This window comes from Protobothrops mucrosquamatus, unplaced genomic scaffold (assembly GCF_001527695.2).
Source record: "Protobothrops mucrosquamatus isolate PMUCROS unplaced genomic scaffold, P.Mucros_1.0 scaffold_107, whole genome shotgun sequence".
Classification (NCBI taxonomy): domain Eukaryota; kingdom Metazoa; phylum Chordata; class Lepidosauria; order Squamata; family Viperidae; genus Protobothrops; species Protobothrops mucrosquamatus.
In genome coordinates, this window is record NW_015386183.1 from 247,802 (window position 1) to 270,212 (window position 22,411).

A 22,411-nucleotide genomic window follows, 5' to 3' on the forward strand; every position below is an offset into this window, starting at 1 on the left:
GAGAGAGAGCACGCCGACGCATGGGGTGTGTGTGTGAGTGTATGTGTGTCTCACCCCTTGCAGCCCTGTGCCCTCAATGGAGACCTTCTGCGATGGCAGGCTGCAAACTAATGAAAGCTGGTTTTTTGGAGTACTTGTTTCTTTTTCTCAACGTGCCGCCGATCGCATCGTGCCCTGCCCCTCTCAGCTCCTGCCCCCAGCCCTGTGGAAGGCTGCAAGAAGCTACCATTGCAGCTTCTCTTACCTCTCCCGTTCTTTTCCTCCCCAATATCACAGTGTGGGGCTGCAAGAGGTAAGACCCCCCCTCACATGCACGTGCATACATACACAAACACGTGCATGATTCCCATTCTGTCTCCTCTGTATTCAGGAAGGGGCGAGAGGAGGGGGAGAGATTGACAGCGTTGCTGGTGGCTGTGCCGCCGCTGGCCGTGGTTTTCCCACTCGGGGGTGGGGCGGTCCCAGTGAAAGGGAAACCTTGCAGGGTGCAAGGCCAGGCCGGCAAGCAGGGCATGGAGGCGCTAGTACTGATCTACAACTTGGTGCGGAATGTGATCAGCCTTAGATCCGCGGCGCTACCCTGGAACCAGTGAGGGCTGGTGTCCTGGGTGGAAGGGAAGCGCTCAGAATGCAGTCCCCAGGGATGCCAAGCCCCACACGTTCTCTGTGTCCTGCGCATGTGCCCAGAGGGTGGGACAGGAGCGATCCCTTGCTGGTTCCAGGGCAGCACCGTGGATCTAAGGCTGACCGCGTTGTAGATCAGTGCCCGGTCAGCCTGGGGCAGGCTGAGGCTCCGGGGCCGGTCCTTCGCCATTTCCAGGGCGGCTCCGGGGGCCAAATCTAACCACACGGCAGGCTGGATTTGGCCCACAGCCTTGTGTTTGACATGTCTGGTCTATACCATGTAGGCTTAATAGGTCATATCCAGCACCTTGAATTGCACCCAGCAGTATATTGCTAACCAGTGCAGTTTATCAGGGATGCCCATTATTTCCCATGCTGCTGCATTTTGGATCATTTGAAGCTTTCAGGTGGTCTTCAAAGTCAACTCTAGATAGAACACGTTGCAACAGTCAAGTTACGAGATGAATAGGGCATGAATGATTGAAAGGCCTCCCAGACTAGGAAAGGGCACAACTAGTGCACCAGATGGAGTTGCTAGGCCTTCCTTTCCATAGCTGCCACCTGTTCAATGATCAGGAATTTGGAGTCCAGGAAGATTAGTTTAAAATTAGGTAAGAAAGCTTGCGCTTTTCTTTTTCTGGCAGTGTCTGAAAATAGGGATGTGGAGAATAATATGAGAACCCAACACGAATATATAATTTATTTATTTATATCCTGCCTTTATTATTTTTAAAAAATAACTCAAGGCAATGAACATATCCAGCACACCTTCCTCCTATTTTCCCCATAACAACAACTCTGTGAGGTAAATTGGGCTGAGAGAGAGTGATTGGCCCAAGATCACCCAGCTGGCTTTCATGGCTGAGGCAGGACTGGTTTAACCACTAGACCAAGCTGGCTCTAAAAGTACTAAAATATCATTTATATACAACAGACAGACAGACAAATGATGCTTTGCTTTTATTTGCCCCAAGTCAGTCACAGCTGATGAAATTGAAGTCCAACAACATTTGGGGTTAAGGGGGTTGCACTTATCCTGATTCTGCCTGAATGTGGATAGGCCTCATTGAGTTACTGATTCTACACTGGTCTGTATATGGAAACTATGAACAGGAGTTCTCCCTTTAACAGCTTCTGTGCACATGCAATGACTCTTGCACCAGCTCTAATTTATTTTTGAGTTCCACAGAGACTTTCCAGGGCCCCCCACATTGAGAAAATTGACTGCTGCTACTGTGAAAATGAAGCTTCCAACCTTATCTATACCATGTTGCATTGTGCTGGAGGCCTATTTGGAGGAGCTGTTTGGTTATCTAAGCCAGTGGTTCTCAACCTTTTTAATGCCGCGACCCCAACCGGTCGTAAGTCGAGGACTAAACCGGTCATAAGTCGAGGACTACACCGGTCGTAAGTCGAGGACTACCCAACCGGTCGTAAGTCGAGGACTTTCCCTGCCCGGGAGCGCCGCACATGCGTGGTTCCACCCCCTGAACCGGCCGAGGCGTAGCTGGCAAGCGGCAGAGACAGAGCAGGCCGACCACCAGCTGGCCCAGTCCAAGGGAGGTAAGGCACCCGCTGGAAAAGGGGAAAAAAATGGCGGACAAAAAAATGGCAGACAAAAAAAATGGCGGACAGCCTTGCCTGGCGACCCTTGTGAAATGGTCGATCGACCCCAAATGGGGTCCCGACCCACAGGTTGAGAACCACTGATCTAAGCTTTAACTGCCAAGTCTTTGCAAGATTAATGGAATGGTAGTGCTGTGGAAATGGGAATGGCCATCCCTTGAGGCAGGAGAAATTGGACTCCTAGGAATTCTCAGCATTTATGGGAATGAGTATCTAGGTCTTCTGGATTGGAAGTGCTGTGCGTTAGAGGAATGTCACTAGGTGGGAAGGTTGCTCTTTTTGTGGGAAAAATCAGGGAGCCCACTCTTGAACAGCCATACCTCCATAACCTCCTTGAAAAGCTGCTGGCCAGACAACATCCAGTGCTTTTCTCTAGCTAGCATAACTCCACTGCTTAGTTAGGGGACATCTTCCCTTGCATAATCCCTTATTGTTAAGAGAGAAAGAGAGAGAGAGAGAGAGAGAGAGAGAGAGAGACTTGTTCTTTGCCAGTTCAATCAAACTCGCCTTTTAATATCCTTTTGCTCAAATGGCTTCTCAAGACTTTTTGCTTAAATGGCTCTGCATCCCCACGTTTGCTTGCATCACTTGAGCATGCCTCCCTCTCTGTTCTTTTAAGTCAGTGGTTCTCAACCTTTTTAATGCCGCGACCCCCAACCGGTCGTAAGTCGAGGACTAAACTGGTCGTAAGTCGAGGACTAAACTGGTCGTAAGTCGAGGACTACCCAACCGGTCGTAAGTCGAGGACTTTCCCTGCCCGGGAGCACTGCGCATGCATGGTTCCGCCCCCTGCGCCGGCCGAGGCGTAGCTGGCAAGCGGCAGAGACGGAGCAGGCCGACCACCAGCTGGCCCAGCTCAAGGGAGGTAAGGCACCCGCCGGAAAAGGGGAAAAAAATGGCGGACAGTCTTGCTTGGCGACCCCCGTGAAATGGTCGATCGACCCCAAATGGGGTCGCGACCCATAGGTTGAGAACCGCTGTTTTAAGTGGAAGGCTCCTGAGCCAGCCTTCTACAGATCACTACAGATAGTGCTCATTTTCTGCCTGGATGAGCAAAGATAATGGCAGCCCTGCCAGAGTGGTAGTGTACAGTCCATCATTTTTATTCACGCAGATTCATTATATTAATGGATCACAGCCCTTCAGTATTTGAAATCACCTCTTATAAAGTATTGCTAGTTGACTTAACTTAATACTATTCTCTTATTTCATTTTGGTTTTTGTGAGCTTTGTCTGAACTCAAACCATGCATAAAATAAATAATTATATGAAAGTGGTAATGGACATTCTTCCAATTTTCTTTTTGTTTTGAAAAGTATTTTTAATGACAGTTTTTTTTTATTGTAAACTTCTTTACATCTCTAGTTAAATTCCATGATGTCACTTGGCAGTGGTCCATAATTCCCCAAGAACAGAATTATGTTTAACCGGAAAGGAATAATTTATCTATAAATAGAAGAGTAGCCATCAATAAAAGGGTATCATCAATGAAGAAAGCAATTGATAATGCTGGTTATCTCTTCAGATAAAAATAGATTGGATTCTCCTTCAGCATTTTCAGAGCAAGTTTGTAGAAAACCTTTGAAACATTTAACTAAATAATATTTTTCCTTTATCACTCAATATTTTAAATAAACTGGCATATCTGAAAATATATGGCCGTAAGGTTAGCATGTCTAAAAATTGTGGGCTCAAATTTTAGGCTGAAATGCTATTAACAGCATACCAGCTAGTCACTGAATGAAGTGGCATTTATTTCCAAGTAAAGGGGTAAGCAGATTGTAAGTAATCACATTCTCTAATTGCATTAGGATTAAGTATTAAAATCAGTTCTTCTTGAAACACTAGGTGGAGCTATTTACTTGCCAAAGATATTTCTCTACTGGTTTCTGTACTCTTTTTAAAGTGCATAATTTACCAGCATTTAATTAGGGTTTCTTTAGACAAGAATATTAACTTGAATCATTTGTAAATACCACTTCCTCTAGAGATCTTAAAACTGTTGTAAAAATAATTATGTTGAAACAGCCGACATGTTATGAAAATGTCATTTCAGTGACTTAACAGGTTTTTCCCTAAGTGCGCTATTGTGTATAATAATACAATTATTATTATTATTGAACTTTCACCTGTATTTAATCAGTATTTTAAGCCAGGTTGGATGCACTACCCTCTGTAGTCCTTGGGCCGTACTTTATAAAGACTTTATTTTACTGTATTAATGTATTTATGCTTATTTTTTCTATTCATAAGTATAGGTTTATGGATTTTTACTATAGTGTTCTCTGTCCAAAAGGCCATAAAGAATTTTTACTTGCTTTGATAACATGTATTTTGCCTATACAGGTAATCCTCGAATTAGGACTACAATTGAGCCCAAAATTTCTGTTGCTCAGCAACACAGTGGTTAAGTAAATTTTGCCCCATTTATGACCTTTCTTGTCATAAAGTGAATCATTGCAGTTGTTAAGATAGTCACACGGTTTTTAAGTGAATCTGGCTTCTCCATTGACTTTGCTTGTAGAAGATTGCAAAAGGTGATAATTTGAGCCCAAGAATCCGCAACCCTCATAAATATGAGTCAGTTGCCAAGCATCTGAATTTTGATCACATGACCCTGGGGATGCTGCGATGGTTGTAACTCTGAAAAATGGTCATAATTCATTTTTTGCAGTGCCACTGTAATTTCAAACAGTCACTAAATGAACTGTTGTAAGTCGAGGACTACCTATAGATGCTTCTAGATTCAATCTCAGACACCTACAGATAAAAGAGTTAGGTAAGCTAAAGATGAGTAAGACTGCTATGACTAACAAACTTGCAAATAATAATAATAATAATAATAATAATAATAATAATAATAATAATAATAATAATAATAATAATAATAATAATAAAGTTGGAAGGGACCTTGGAGGTCATCGAGTCCAACCCCCTGCTCAGGCAGGAACCCTACACCATTTCAGACAAATGGCTGTCCGAGATCCGGATGATTCCGGATCTCCTTACTTTCCGCCGCGCCCTCAAGACATGGCTTTTCCAGCAAGCGGGCCTGACCTAGGGAGGATTTTAGGTAGGGATGGTTTTAACAGCAATTTTAATTGGAAACACAGCCGTCAATATTTGGTTTTTAATTCGGTTTTTTATTGGGGTTTATATTTTTGTGTTTTTGTATTTTTGTATTTGTGTATAGTATCTGTTTTAAAATATGCTGTGAACCGCCCTGAGTCCTATGGGAGAAGGGCGGTATATAAATTAAATTATTATTATTATTATTATTATTATTATTATTATTATTATTATTATTATTATTATTATTATTATTAAAAACTTCCAGTGTTGGAGCATTCACCGCTTCTGAAGGCAGGTTGTTCCATTGGTTAATTGTTCTCACTGTCAGGAAGTTTCTCCTTAGTTCTAGGTTGCTTCTCTCCTTGATTAGTTTCCATCCGTTGCTTCTTGTCCTGCCTCCAGGCGCTTTGGAAAATAGCTTGACTCCCTCTTCTTTGTGGCAGCCCCTGAGATATTGGAACACTGCTATCATGTCCCCCCTCATCCTTCTCTTCGTTAAACTAGACATACCCAATTCCAGCAACCGTTCCTTATATATAGTAGAGGCTATAATTGAAAACTAGAATATGTGGTGCCCGTGGACATCAATATGATCAACATCTTTCCTCTTGGTGTCTGCTAGGCTTCCTATAGAACCTGATTTTAATTTTATGTATTTTTAAAAATCAGTACATGAAAAGTGCCTTTTTATAGTTCATACATCTAAGAACTCCTGTTCTAGAAAAAGGGGAAAGATAAACTGTGATGGAAGAGACATAGCAAAAAGACAAGTTAGGAACTAGAGGAGATGGCAGAATATAATCTCATCAGTTTGCTTTCTAGGAAGTATTTTTTTGAAAGTCCATGTCTGCAATGTAGCCATTTTGTTAAATCATTTTCAAGTGAAATCACTACACGCACATAAAATTTCAGTTGTATCCTTTGACCCAAAAAGATTGCCAACACCTGCAATTCAAGATTGTTTGCTACAGTTTCACTGTGCCTCTGCCAGTGGATTTTAAAAATAATAAATGGGAGAATTGGCCCTTCTGTTTACACTAATACCCTGTTTAGGCAGCCACCTTACACTGGCAGTTCTAAAGATGCGCTTTAAGTATTCTATAATCCTATGGTTGCAATAGTTAAAATGTTCATAAGTAGCATTATACAGTATGTGATATTGAAAAGAAATAGAAAAAGATTCTTCTTCCTTTGGCCACCTGAATTGGATTGTGATGCAGGTTAAGCTTTAGTAGAAAGGTATAACATTATGCAATGGGATTATTTGCATGGCTAATTTGATTAGTCGATCTGAATTAAAAAGATTTACAATGCTAGTCTTTACAAGTATATTCAATGTAAATCCCATTTAGTTGATTGGAATTTGCTCCAGTCAAGGAGTGTACAACTAGAACCTTCACTAGACTTTTGTAAATGCACACTGTACCTAGTTCCAGAACTATGAATTGCAGTTGAAATCCTCTTTGTTCTTGCCTGCCCTCCCATTTTTCCTTTCCTTTTTCGGTACATAATTCTTTACTAAAGATATTAGATAAGTTAGAAAAACCAACACACCCCTGTTCCAATATTAACTTGATATGTGTCTTTATGATAATAGTTTTATGGGCATGCCATCAAACCTTGTGGTAACTGAAATCTGTGTTCAGCTGAATTGCCCAAGAGTTAATATTTTACGCAATCCAAGGTAAAAAGAAGCATTTAATTTTAATGACAGACTGATCAGGAGCCTGTGTGGTTAAACTGTAGTATACAATGAATGCTGGCTCAGAATGTTCCCAGTAGTGAATAAGAAGGGGATTGGTTGAACTCTTTTCCGTCTTTGTAGCAAGGCAATAAATTTTTTAATAGGCCACGATATTCTCGGAACGTTCAAGGTAAGTGCAAAATGTGCGCTCTTTGGAACCGCCTTTCAAATTCTTCAGCACTAACACACACTGGTATCAGCTGGCTGAAGGTCACTTTTCACCCTGATTGCAGTTCCAGGAGAACCCAACTGTAGTACTTTTTTTTTATGTTTAGGAAAGTGTTAGACGTAGAAAATGATTGTGGCATAGTTGGCTCAGGGTCAATTGGGAACTCAAGACACTGAGTTCAAGGCTCATTTGTGCATTTTATATATGCTACATTGACTTCATTCAGATCTAAATGTTTCTAACCAGACCTTGCAGGCCTTTTTGTTCATAATGGCTTTTAATTAATTACACTGGGCTTGATTTTTATCCATCATTAGCTATTTGTTTCCCATTTTTGTAGTGTTTCTGTTTCTCCAACTTCATTTTTGTTGAACCGTTCCTTAAAATATGGGAACTATGGACAATATGGTACTTGGAACGGAATGGAATACAAATAAAAAAAATCAATGCTGTAGTCCTCAACTTAAGTGGGACCAGAATTTCCATTGCTAAGCAAAGTTGTAAAGTGAGTCACACCTGATTTTACAATCTTTTTTGCCATGGTTGTTTGTTTGTTTGTTTGTTTAAATTTATTTGCTACCCATTTCATTTCAAAGCAAGCCTGGGCGACTCACAGGATAAAAATATTAAAATCATCAGAGATAATATTCCTAACACAATAAATGAAAGTACTATCAAATAAAATCATAGTTACAAGATGGGGAAGGGAGGGAGCAGGATGGGAGGGAGGTGGATTGGTTCTTAATTAATCAACCATCTCCAGTGTGATACTTACTCTCCTGTTGGGACCCCAAGCCATCTGGTAGAGCTAAGGTCTTAAGGCTATGGGGGAAGGTCAGAAGGGTGGGAGCTGATCTCACCTCAGGGGGTAAGATATTCCAAAAGGCAGCCACAACAGAGAAAGCTCCTCTCCTAGACCCCACAGCCGAAATTCCTTGACTGATGGATCTGCAATATGCCTCCTTTGCCAGCACAGGTGGGTTAGGTCACTACCATTAGGTTGAGATGTTCCTCAGCTAACCTGGATCTTTGCCTTGCAGGGCTTTCAGCACCTTGAATTGCACCTGTAAGCAAACCAGCCAGGTGGCAGCCCTAAGAACTGCCTGCACTGCCACACACTATACCAGCTGTAGCTTCTGAATGCTCTTCAAGGTAGTCCCATGTAGAGCGCATTGCAGTAGTCCAAACGTGAGATGACTAGGGCTTGAATGATTGAGCAGAAGTTGTTAAGTGAATAACTGAGTTGTTAAATGAATCATTTGGTCATTAAGCAAATCTGGTTTCCTCCCATTAACTTTGCTTGCCAGAAGCTGTCTGGAAAGATTGCAAATGATGATCAAGTGACAATGGGACACTGCAACCATAGGAAATACATACTAATTGCCAAGTATCCAAATTTTGATTAAGCGACTGTGGACATGCTGCAACAGTTATAAGTGCAAGAACTGGTTGTAATTCATTTTTTCAGTTCCTTTGTAAATTTGACTGGTCACTAAATGAATGGTTTTAAGTTAAGGACTACTTGTAATTAATTAAAGTGAGTGTGGCGCAGAGTGTTCAACAGTAACAGCTTCCAGTTTGTTTTTAATCGTTCAAGAATATGCAACATAGTTGCCTTGATCTGAAAATTAAAAAAATATTCTGATTGTAAATTGCTTTGAACACAATTTTATTGTGAAAAAAATGATGTAAATGAAGTAATATTGTTAAGTACACTAGGATCTTACAAATGAATGATTTGATTTCAAAGAAGTTCATGCTTTCAAATTGAATAAAGTTCCTTCAGATTGCTTCAAACTCAATTATATTTGATAGACTTACTGGCTTTGCAAAGTCTTGAACATTTTTCTTTCATATAGTGTGCTTGCTACTCAATTATGAAGAATATATTACAAATTATTTTTCATAGCATTTTCTCATTTACACAATTGTGATAGCATACCAGTTTTTTAAAAAATTGTTGCTGAAATAGCATGTGACACATTATTTCTTGAAGAGGCTAAGTGAGTCATGCCAACAACTTAGAAATGCCACTGCTCAGAGTATGGTGGATGTGTTGGTTTTTTAAAGAAAAAGCTTACTTTTAAATAAGATTTACATTGGACTAGGATTTTATGAAGTCATTTGGCCCAATTTAAGCTGTTTACTGGATAATTTGGAGGCAGCAGTGTTGTCTGCTATCTCTGCCCTACAAGAGTTTTAGGGGAACGTTCCCAAAAATATATTTTATATGATCATCTCTCTCTCTCTCTCTCTCTCTCTCTCTCTCTCTCTCTCTGTGTGTGTGTGTGTGTGTGTGTGTGTTTACATAGTGTTTGTGTTCTATAAATGGGGTTTTTATTAGTGTATGAAATATTGTTTTCTAGTACTTTATAACTAACTCATTGTGTACATCTTAATCTAAATAATGTTATTTTGATAATCACCACACATTTAGTATTTAAAGATATAATTTAGGGATGCAGTTTTAAACATAACTGAGTGATTCCCATTTAATAACATGCAACTATCATGCATAGAATTTCATGTCTGCTATTCAAACGTCATAGTAATTTTTTTTAAAAAAAATCCTAATTAGTTTTATTTTTAAAAATTCTCATTTGGCACAAAAATTTATGATAGTTTCTAAATAATTGACTGACTGGCAAGGAATGGGCAATTTTGAGAGGTCTGAGAGGGAAAAGGTAAAAATTATATTGTTCTAATTGTGCTTCTGTGTGTAGTTTACAATTATCTGATTTAAAGATATTTATCTTATTGTTCACAGTTCAAAGCTACTGTATGTAAATAACCTTTCTGTAGAACAACTTGAGAGTATCAAAGCAATGGAAACAGACAAAATGTCAACAATATAACATGAGCTTTTTAAAAAGGGCATAGCAGTAGGAAATAACACCCAACCAATATTTTAAAAAGCTATTTTTAAAAAGTAGGAAAACTAAGCTTGACTGACGTCCCTTGATAGGACATTCTAGAAGCTTAGTGCAGTAACTGAAAAAAACTTTGTCACATCATTTGGTGAACTTGTAGTTCATTTTGCAGGTTAAAAATTGAACAGAAAGTATGACAAGGAGTAATCTACAATGTACAGTAGATTCTGTAGATTTAAATCAGTTTCATTGCCATCTGCAAAATACAGGAACTACATCCTTAATTCCGTCTTCTCTAGGAATTTGAAAGAGGTTTTCCTTTCCTAATTTTATTTAGTTTTATTTATTTATTACATTTTTATGCTAGCCATCTTTCCTACAAGAGATATTTCCCCTACTATCAGGGAATATCTAATATTCTTTCTTAACATGGGGAGAGGAAGGCATGTTTCTGATCTGGGTTATTTTTCTGCAGATCTTTCATTACCGCTAATATCATCAGTGCACAACAGAGTATGTTTGCTGATTGTTTACATACAGTACCTTGTTCTGCCATTCTCAGTTGGGGTATATCTGTGTTGTGATTCCTCGCCAGCTAGTGGATCTGGCAGCTGAGTCTGAGGAATCAGATGAGGAGGAGGGGCCTGGAGTGATATTAGAGTCAGAGGAAGGCTCTGAGGAGCTCCAAGACTTACAGTTGGACGAGGAGCCTGGCCCCTCTAATCGCGTTTGGGCTGAGACACAGCTGTGCTGGGAGCCTGAGTTGGACAGTGATGAAGAACAGCTGGGACAAATCCTGGATGCACGAATGCGCAGGCAGGAGAAGCGAGTGGGACAGAGGAATGCAATGGGGCGGCTCCAAAGGCAAAGGAGAAGGCATTAGGAAGCCACGCCTTGGCTGAATTATAAAAGGGAAGGTATGGGAGGTGCTGGTTGTCAAAGGCAACCCTTTGTGTTGAGGATCAAGTTTCTGTGGACTGTGTTTGTTTGCCTTGGACATTGACTCAGGTCTGTGAGAATAAAAGAGGTTGGTTTTTTCTTGCAGTTCCTGCCTGTTTCTTGGAAGAGAGATTTCTCCTTGTGAGCATAACAAGGACTCATGTAGACTGGGACAGAACAATCTTCTTTGAAGTTCCGTGTTTATAGCTTTGTTTGGTATATTTGCTGTTTATCTTAGTACTAGGCAGGGGTCCCCAGTCCCAGTCTGTGGACCAGCAACAAGCTGCAGCATGCCAGAAACCAGGCCATGCAAACAAGTGAAGCCCCATCTGCAGGATGCAGGCAGCACACAAAACCACGTTCCCTCCAGTTCACAGAAAACACCTCTCTCCACAGAATCAGTCCCTGGTGCCCAAAAGGTTAGGGGTCGCTACTCTGGGCTGTTGGTTTTGTTCTTTACTTTTGGTTATGTATTTAAATAGTTTGAGGAAAGGGTTAATCTCTTATGTTCATCCATGGGTTGCATACATTTTCTACTGGAGGAAATGGAGTTGACAAAATGTATACAGTACAGTATTAGCTTGGTTCTCATATTCTTGGAAAAAATAGGCAGCTCATACATGATTTGGAATTGTTTCTATTTCAATATACAGTAATCAAATGTGAACATAAATAAAAATATTATAGTATTACTGCTACATCCTATTCAGAACTACTCACTATTTTATTTATAGCCTGGATCTTGAAAGCAAATAAATATTTGCTTTGCAGAATGCAAATAGCTCTACATCTAGAAATAGACTCTTCCTCAGTTATACATTCTTCCATCTAAATGGGTAAAAAAAAATGGCCCTGTACTATTTTATCTCCTACCTGGATATTTATGCTTAGAAAAAGTGCAAGTCTTCAATGGAAAAATATTAGTTGATATAAGTATGATACAATTTTATATAGTAAATAAAGCAAAGTAATTATATAGTAAGAGTCTCATTTGAAAGTACTTTTTAAACCCGGGGTCCCCAGGCCATGGATCAGTACTGGTCCATGGCCTGTTAGGAACTGGGCTGCACAACTGGAGGGGAGTGGCGGGTGATTTAGTGAAACCAAAACCATCCCCCACCCCTGTCCGTGGAAAAATTGTCTTCCACAAAACTGGTCCCTGGTGTGAAAAAGGTTGGGAATCATTATTTTAAACTACTGTTTTAAAAAAGTGTGAGCCTTCAAACAGCTAGTGGTAAGTAGTGAATCCATTCGTTTCTGTCTTTTCTGGTAAATAGATGTAAAATCTTTCGTTTGATCTCTGTTGGTAATGACTTATTGCCTTTTTACAGCAGTGGCAAAAGTATACAAGCTGCTTCTTGGATAGAGAAGCTCTCTTAGCAACTGCTGTGTCTTCAGTGAGCCACAAATAATACACACTGTGTGTTGTTTTGAGCTTTAGAAAATGACTGGCTGACAATTGTCTCTTTGTATGTCATCAGCTGCTTTTGAATACTGAACTTTTAAATACATAATATTTGATTAATCCCTGAATTTTAAATAATTTGGAGAAGTTGAGAGTATGAAGCTCTCTAATATATACGTGACATTCTCACTCTGTGCATATATACATATAAACTTATAGCAATAGCACTTAAACTTATATACCGCTTCACAGTGCTTTACAGCCCTCTCTAAGTGGTTTACAGAGTCAGCACATTGCCCCCAACAATCTGGGTCCTCATTTTATTGACCTCGGAAGGGTGGAAGGCTGAGTCAACCTTGAGCTGGTGAGATTCGAACTGCCAAACTGCTGGCAGCCAGCAGTCAGCAGAAGTAACCTAGAACTCTCAGTCTGAAAAGATAGAGTATAAAATTAATAAAATATGTATTTTATGGGCATCTGTCTTGATTTTATACTATGATGTCCAGATAATCACTAGTATGTACTGTTGTAAATGAATAGCAATAGTTGTCAATGAAGACAGTGAATTGATCCATAATTTTGGAGAAACACTTAAAAAAGTAATGCTCCTTATTTAAAATTCTAGCTTTTGGTGCCAGGTTGACAAATCTTGAGGCCTTTCACTGCAAATAACTAAGCAATATTGTTAGGTGTTATTGGAAGAAATATTGAACATATTGTCTATTCTGAAATTGTTACAAAATCTATACATTTGACTTTTGTTTTCTAGAGTCAAGATGAAAGATTTGCTTTCATTGCAGAATGGTATGATGCAAATGCTTCACTTTTTCGGCGTTATGAGCTTCTGTATTACCCTAAAGATGGATCAGTGGAAATGGTAGGATTATTTTGTATAAAAGTATTTTATAAATTGTTTGTTTGAAAGCAACAGTAAACTAACTTTAATAATATGGATTGCATGTTACACAAACTAGAAATAGAAGAATTGCTTTCCTTGCCCAAGAAGAAGAAGACGGCATTATTTCCCCTTTTCAGAAACCTACATATAATTGCAATATCTTTTCATACAAAGAAAAAATGTAATTGAGAAAAACTGAGTGTGAATTTATACTCCACTCAAATTAATTGAGAAAAATATGAAGCTTCCTAACAAATAAGGGCAGGTTGAACAATCTTGCTCGAGATAATCCACTTAGCTATTTTGTTTGTTTCCTTTATTTTTTTTCTGTGACCATGGAGTTGAAATCTGATCATGGAGATGAAATCCCATGATATATTTCCTTTCACAAGTTAAATAAGTTACATAGGATTAGTATGTAAAGTCTGCCTATCCAATTTTTGTCTTTTTCTCTTCATGTTAAATATTAATGAGTTTGATACTGATCAGAACTTGGATTATTGAATTGGTATGTTTTGTATATTTATTTGTGTGCCTGCATATGATTTGCATAGCTCTTATTAGCTTAAAGATATGCATAAGTTAGGTGGGATGGATAGTCTTGGTTTACTGTCACACAATCTATCATTTATATAATCAGGGATTATTGAATAAACCATAGTTGGCTAAGTTCTCCAGCACTGGAGATGGATAATCCACCAATGGGTTTAGACTGTATTCCTGCCCAATCAGATCAAGTCAGCCAAAGTTGCCACGCCCGTCCTGGACCCTAGATCCCAGTCTTGACTTGATCTTGCCCAGGACAGACGTTTGCCCAGTTTGGCTCTTAGGCAGGTATAGTTATCCATTGGTGGATTTTCCATTTCCATTTTCCAAATTTTTTTGATCAGTGCTTAGCACAGAATTTGGCTTCCTAGCATATATTCTACCATTCCTTCCCCCCCCTTTTTCCTTCTCAAGGGGGGTTTAAAACTGGGGATTTTCTCGGCCAAGTAAGGGGCTCCTTCCTTAATCTTTCCTCCCCTCACCCCTGAAGTCAGACTTCCCTAATTTACTGACTCCTGACGGGAGGCTAATGGATGTTAGTCTCCAGCTGCCTTTGAATCGACTTCAGCTTTACTGGAGCTTATACTTAACAGTAAACTTTTTTTAAAAAAGTTATTTTCTTGAAGAAAATAAAACAGAACCTATAAATAACATTTTAAAAATTCAAATATCTTTACCTAAATATTACAAGGTAGGAAGTATAAATAATACAAGAAATAAAATAGAATAATGGGAAAAAAGGAATGAGTAAGAATAGGTTAATAATATTTATCTGGTCTTCTGCATTATAAAATACTATTTTTTCATGCAGAATATATTACATTTTTTAAATATGTAATCTAGATCCCATGGAATCATATTGCCTAATTTTTCCTTATTGTTAGTATAAAGCTAATTCAAAGGCTGAGGATTCACAAATCTCATTAATCTTAAACAAGAGTTTACAAACCACAGTGACTGAACATGCACAATCTTCTAACTGAAAACCCAACAAATTATATTAGGATGATGGGTGAATTTTTGCTTTTTTGTTTGTTGTTGGCAGTCTGTCTGATCATTTTGGTTTTGTGCAATCTCTTTGATGAATGAAATGTCATTCTAATGAAACATCTACAAAGGTTTTATCTCAATCTTTATATAGTGCTTAAAATCTCTACCCCCAAATCACCCTGTAAGTGCCCATAACAGACAGTAGACTAGAACTTGGGGGTCTTTGGCAATACTGTAATCACTATATCACACTGGCTCCTTTTCAGTTGTTATAGCATAATTATAATCATCTCAGGAAGACATTTAATTTTTTCATGGTCATCAGAGACTCAGAATCACAAAGTTCATGCTTAAAATGTGACAAACTACAAACTACATGAGAGCCAACAAATTAGGCAGGTAACTAGGAAACATGATTTGTTAAAAAAATTAACCAGAAAAGTTAAATCAGAAACGTTGTCACATTTTTGTCAATAAAACAGAAAATAAAAAGGGCAGATGGGGATGTTATTCTGCCTTCTTTTCTATGACCCTTTCTGGATTTTTTTCCTATATGCATCAAGTAGGAATTCAGTATTCAACATTTGACTGAATGTTATTGAAATGTTATATATTTTAATTTAAAATAAGAACATTAAAACAGCTGTCTCTTTACTCTTCAGTATGACATGAAGAATCGCTTCAGATTCTTAAATCGCACTAAATATGAAGATCTGAATTTTAAAGATTTCTTTGTGGGCAACAGAATTACTATTTTTTCACGCCACCTCAATTTGGTGGACTATGCAGATCAATATACGTCTCGCGTGTTGGGCAGTTGCAAAGAAAGGTGAGAAAGTGCTGTTTCTGAACTTCTGAGGAATTTTCAGTTTTGTAAGTTAATCAACATACTTCACTTACTGAGTCATCTTATTATATACAAGAATTAGCATTGGATTTTCTGATGGATAAAAGGAAAAATGGAGAAAGGTATTATATTAAATTGATCCTTAGAAAAATTGGAACCAAGTATGTGAACATAAAAAAGCAGAAGCAAACTCTTTATTATAGTCATGTCTTGCTTTTCATATAGTTTTTTGCTGCTTTAACTTTGTGTAGTTATATCCTATTTGCTATCAGGGGCTTACAATTAAAATTTTCAAAAATATTCATATTAGATCTATTACAACTCAGACCATGGTTATAGAGCCTAAGTTGTCTTTTCTAAGTTTTTAATGATACTCCAAACAACACTTTGAAACATAAAAGAATTAAGGTCTTATGATAAAATAGCAAATAAGCTGGAAAATTGTTGTACCAGAAAAATTATCGCCCCCAAAGGTTAGCAGTATTACTATAATACAGATTATTTTTCATCATCTGATTTAAATTTACTGATTATGAACAACAAAGCCATTTTTCTTTTTACTACTCATTTCCAAGTTCCTAGATAATCTAATTAAAATGTGTTTGTGTGTATAAAATATATGTGTATATTGCTTTTATATATACTCAATGTATTTTTAATCACTAATTATTAATATGTTTAAATTTTGGAAAAAACTTTTTTCTTTTGTATTTGTGTTTCTTTTATACTGGGGTTTCTTTCCAACTGATGGTAATACTCACAAATTATTTCAGAAACAGTACTTAGAAAGAGCTGCAAATGGCAAACTAGTTTTTTCAGCACTGTTGAAAATGTTTTCAGAAAGGAAGAAAACTAGGTTTTCTTGATGACATTTGTTCATTTCCACATTAGCAATGTGGATAACAACAATAACAACAACAATAAAATAATAGCAAATACCTTTCTCTTCAAAAAAATTGTGTGACATAAATTGTTAAAATAGAAGAGAGATAATGTACAAATGTGATTCACTGGCTTCATTAGAATTATTATTGATCAAAATATTTACTGACATCAACATATTGTTGATCAATATGGCATTATTGATATCAAGTTAATATGCCAGATTATTCCCCAAGATATAAATCAGTACCAAAAGTATGTGTCAACTAGCATTTAGAGATTTTTAAAGTAACAGGTAGTTCTCGATTTATGACCACAATTGAGCCTGAAATTTCTGTTGTTAAGTGAGACATTCGTAAAGTGAGTTTTGCCTCATTTTATGACCTTTCTTGCCACAGTTGTTAAGTGAACCAATGCAGTTGTAAGTTCATAATTCAGTTGCTAAGTGAAACTGGCTTCCCCACGGCTTTTGCTTGTCAGAAGGTTGCCAAATATGATCACATGACCTCGGGACACTGCAACCATCATAAACCATCAGTTGCTGAGCATCGAAATTTTGATCACTTGACCATGGGGATGCTACAATAGGCGTAAATGTGAAAAATGGTCATAAGTCACTTTTTACAGTGCCATTGTGACTTTGGACGGTCACTAAATAAACTATTGTAAGTTGAGGACTGCCTGTATACCAAGAAAGAGAGGGGACTCTTTCATTAGCAAAGAAAATATGTGTTAGGATTTTTTTTAAAGAGAGAGAAAGAGGAACAATGGGTAGGCTCATCTAAAATGGCAGCTTAGCCTCTGAGAAAAAAACCTAAAAATTAATCTGGCATTTCTTTTGAGCATCTACAAAATAAAATTGCATAGTTTCTATGTCTAAAAGTTTGTATACATTAGAGTCTTTTTTGCATCTTGGATGATTTCATCCCATAATTTGAATGGTGGCTTAGATTCCTTTTTTCCTTCATTCCTCATAGTCAACTACATAGTCAGCCAGGGAAAAACAAAAGAACAAAAGCCTCCAGCAACCTCCTCCTTCCTTATTTAACCTCAGAATAGTTCTTGCTCAGTGGTTTAGCCAATTTATGATACGAGAGGTAGGAGAGATTGGTTCTCAGGTCAACTGTGAGTGTCTTCTGACCTAGATAAAACTTTAGAAACTTGTATTGTCATTAAAAATCCAGCCAAATCTTCAGGAAATTTGTTAAAACTAATCTTGTACTGGAGTTTTTTGAGATGTTTATCTGGCTTGGAGCTGACCATGGTGCTTGAACTACTTGATTTCCTCAGGGAAAAGTTAGAAAAGCAAAGAAAAAGATAATGCTGCTGCTTTCCCACAGTGATTACACATTGGTTAGGGACACCACTTCCTCTTTCTCCCTTTCACACTAATATCTGGCATTTCCTCCCCTACAGTATCATAATCCAGATATTGTCATAATTAAATTTCAGCTAATCATTTGCCTTTCTCAGTTTCTGACAAAGACACTAAAGGAATATTTTTCTCCCTTAATTGCTCCCTACCCCAAGTGTTCCAGTTATATTGCAGTTATCAAAGGAACAGGGTCATGGGATAATAGGGGCGACAGGATAAAAAAAAAAATCTGCTGGATTACGTTTAGACTTTTGAAAAACCAGCATCTCTCACCATAAGAATATATTTCCATTTTTCAGTATGAGAATATTAAAAACTAGCAATATTGCAAAAGTATAATTAGCTGCTCTCTCTCCCTGCTCTATTTTGGGTCATATATTAGGGTCCTTCCTAATATATAGCTCAGGGGTGTCAAACTGCCAGCCTGCGGAAGCCACACCCACCCCATTTCCTGCAATGGCAAAACTATCTCGATACGTTGCGCGACGTCATGTGACGTCGTGAGTTTGACATGTCTGACATAGCTGCTTAACAAATATGTGGGTCCTTATTTGCCTAGCATAAGGTCCCTTTCCTCCCAACTAGAATCCGAAGAGGACAAAAAGACAACAATATCTAAAGAAATAACCCCCTTACTATTTGTTCCTGTGTAACTTTTTTCAAAATTCATTTGCAGTACTAAAATGTTTGGACCAAATATTTCCATTATTTATCTGGGCACTAGGAATGATCACATCATGATGATTGACATGATTATGTTTTCCTGTCTTGGTAAACGTTGATGCATAAGCTATTTTTAAAATTTTCTCATTTAAATTTGTTATAGAACCTTGGCATTATTAAAACCAGATGTAGCACTCAGACTTGGAGAAGTTATTGATATGACTATTAATTCTGGTTTTACAATAACAAAGGCTAAAATGGTGAAACTTACAAGGTGAGATTTTAATCATTGCTTATTTTTTTAAAAATAGAAATATAGTGTACATTTTAAATTTTTACTGATTCATGAAGTACAATCTTTTGTAAAACTACCCTAGAATGCATAGATGTTGCCAATATATGCTGTCTCTTGATATCATTAAAGTGTGACTGTGAAATCATATTAAGTGTTTCTATTTTGAACCATGCAGTAGCCCAAGAATGGAAGAAATAGATAAATACTATCTGTTATAATGTGATATTACATGAATGAATGAATGAATGAATGAATCTTGCTTGCTATTATTAAGAAAATGCTAGAAATATTGTGTACACATTAATTAAAAATAGAAGAATCCATTAATTAAGAATATTAAAAATATTCTTAAAAATATTTTTTATAGGGGAGAAGCAATGGATTTACACGCAGACCATCAAGCTAAGCCTTACTACAAGTGAGTTTAAGTTTTGGTACACTAAGTGGTTTAACGTATGTTACATTCCATGAAATAAAAACTCTTACCATGTTGCTTTCTATCGATGTCCTTTGAGTTATCTACACAAATATAATGTAAATAGTATTTGATAAGCATACAAAAATTAGACTTCTCTTAATTTTATACTGTTTTCCTTGTACAGAATTGGATAGTTATTGGTTTTCTTTCTGTCAGGTTTGTAGTCAAGTCAGACTCAAATCCTGGTGATTTCATTGAAACATCCATGTTGTTTTCTTGATAAAAATAAGTCATTTTCTATTGCTACCTTCTAAAATGTATTTTTGATTTCAGCATTAAAAAATCCCTGTGGTCCAAGTGCTAATCAGAGCAGGCCTTATTTAGATTTTTTAGTACCAGCTAGGTCCTGCAACCTGCTCTGATACTTTTATTCTAATAAACTAAATATATTCTAACAACATTAAAATACTCTTTCATCGTTTTCTCATCTTTGGAACTTTCTTACAAGAGTATACATGGTCCTACTTTAATACATGTTTCATTCTACATTATATTGTGGTATTACATACTTAGTTGTTTTGCAGTGTGTTTTTGTTTCAAAATGGTCTTGATCCTTTTCATTTTCTTACCATTAAGCAAACTGACTTTATAGTACAGTAGTATAGTATTAGTATTAGTATAGTGTAGACTGCAGAGTGTCAAAGAAGATTCAGTGATTCAATCTATGAAATATCCAGTAAATCAGTAAATAGCTATTGTTAGTCAGCATAGACAGACTGGAAATTTAAGGACAATAGTTTGTTTACAGCAATTTCCTTGATGGTTGCTGCCAGAAAAGTGATATTGTGGTCCATTAAAAAGGGGTGTTCTTGTTCTAATCACTGCAAAATATAAAATTAATCAATTTCTCCTTTCCAGGAGACTGGGAATAGGCAAGGTAATCTTGCAACTTCCCAAGCTGCCTCTCTGTGTTCCAGGACACAATAGCAAGCTCTTTGGTTTAAAATATATTGGGTAGAACATGGGAGTCAAATGTGCACATTACTGTATTATAGGTAGTCCTCAACTTACAACCATATGTTCAGCAACCAGCTGTAATTACAACGGCTCCAAATGAAGGTAGTTACAACCCCTGCCTGAAGTTGCGGCCATGGTCACATGATAAAAAGTCAAGTGCTTTACAACACACATGCCCTTGCAACCCTGGGGATGCCACAGGTCCCCTTGTATATCCCTCCCCTCTCCCATTTTGGCTGCTTGCACAGTGGCATTCATCAGCAGCCATTACAATTGTCCCTATACCAGCTGATCTTCACCACCTTGATCCTTTCTTCAAACCAATATCTCTTTTTATGTGAAAGCCCTCACGATGTGCAAAAGAAATGGTGCACATGTGATTTGGGGAAATGAGGCTTTTGAAGCAACCCAAGAACAAGGCTCCTGCTGTTCTTCAAACCACCCGTCTAATTTTCATGAGATTTGGAGAAGATCAGGAAGTTTCTAATGAGGTGCCAGCTTGCAGAAGGAAAGGGATGCCTGTTTGGAGAATGGCTCAAGGTGGTGAAGGTCAACTGGGCAGGAGGGGCAATTGGGGTTACCGCTGGCAGTACCACTGTGCAGAGCCAAAAGAACATGAATGGAAGGGAGAATGATCCTTACTGAAACTTCACCTAACAATCCAGGCAACTGGGAATGATGGAATTGTGGTTTTTGAGTGAGATGGTCATGTGGGCACCTCACTTAATGACTGCAGTAACATATGACTTCAATTCTGGGCTCAGTTGTGTTTGTAAGTCAAGGACTACCTATATAAGAGTAATGTTAGGAAATTCAGTGATCTATACCAGTGGTTCTTAACCTTTTTGAACGAATCGCCCCCTTGAGCCAATGAGGAAGTTGTCATCGCCCCCCTCCCTCAACATAACCTCTCAATCACAACATAGGAAATAATTCTTCAATTTATGCAAACACTTTTTTTGTTTTCTTTAAAATTGTCATCAGGACATATCAATGCAAATAATTTATTTCCAGTCTTTTCCCCNCAACAACAGTAACATTTAATGATTGAATTACAAGTGAAATTTAAGATGCAAAAAGAAATATATAAAGGGCATAAGAACAAACCACGATGCAGGAACTAAGAATTTCAAGACGAAAACTCTGAAACTCCCCCCTTCTTTCTCCAGGTGAGGAGAGAGAGAGAGAGAGGGAGAGGCACTTGCGCTTCCTCTCTCTCTCTCTCCTCTCTCTTTCTCTCTCTTTTTCTCTTTCCCCTCTCCCTCTCTTTCCTCTGCCTTCCTCCCCCCTTCTTTCTCCAGGTGAGGAGAGAGAGAGAGAGAGGGAGAGAGAGGCACTTGCGCTTCCTCTTTCCTCTCTTTCTATCTTTTTCTTTTTCCTCTCTCCCTCTCTCTTTCCTCTCCCTCCCTCTCCCCTTCTTTCTCCAGGTGAGGAGAGAGAAAGAGAGGGAGAGAGAGAGACACTTGCACTTCCTCTCTCTCTCTCTCTTTCTCTCTCTTTTTCTTCTTCCCCTCTCCCTCTCTTTCCTCTCCCTCCCTCCCCCTTCTTTCTCCAGATGAGGAGAGAGAGGGAGAGGGAGAGGCACTTGCACTTCCTCTCTTTCTCTTTCTCTCTCTTTTTCTCTTTCCCCTCTCCCTCTCTTTCCTCTCCCTCCCTCCCCCTTTCTCCAGGTGAGGAGAGAGAGGGAGAGAGAGAGGCACTTGCACTTCCTCTCTCTCTTTCTCTTTTTCTTCTTCCCCTCTCCCTCTTTCCTCTCCCTCCCTCCCCCCTTCTTTCTCCAGGTGAGGAGAGAGAGAGAGAGGGAGAGAGAGAGAGGCATTTGCGCTTCCTCTCTTTCCTCTCTCTTTCTCTCTTATCTTTTTCTCTTTCCTCTCTCCCTCTCTCTTTCCTCTCCCTTCCTCCCCTTCTTTCTCCAGGCAAGAAGAGAGAAAGATAGAGGGAGAGAGAGGCACTTGTGCTTCCTCTCTCTCTCTCTCTCTCTCTCTTTCCTCTCTCTTTTTCTCTCTCTCTCTTTCCCCTCTCCCTCTCTCT

The 22,411-nt window shown here is 38.3% G+C and overlaps 1 protein-coding gene across 1 annotated transcript in view; it reads left to right on the top strand.

Moving 5' to 3' along the window:
- NME7 (NME/NM23 family member 7) overlaps positions 1–22,411 on the top strand; it is a gene marked incomplete in the record, with an annotated part of 63,207 nt that overhangs the window by 4,624 nt on the left and 36,172 nt on the right. The window contains 4 exon segments of the mRNA XM_015815990.1: positions 13,219–13,326; positions 15,546–15,712; positions 18,814–18,924; positions 19,313–19,363. Coding sequence (XP_015671476.1) covers positions 13,219–13,326; positions 15,546–15,712; positions 18,814–18,924; positions 19,313–19,363 — 437 coding nt within the window.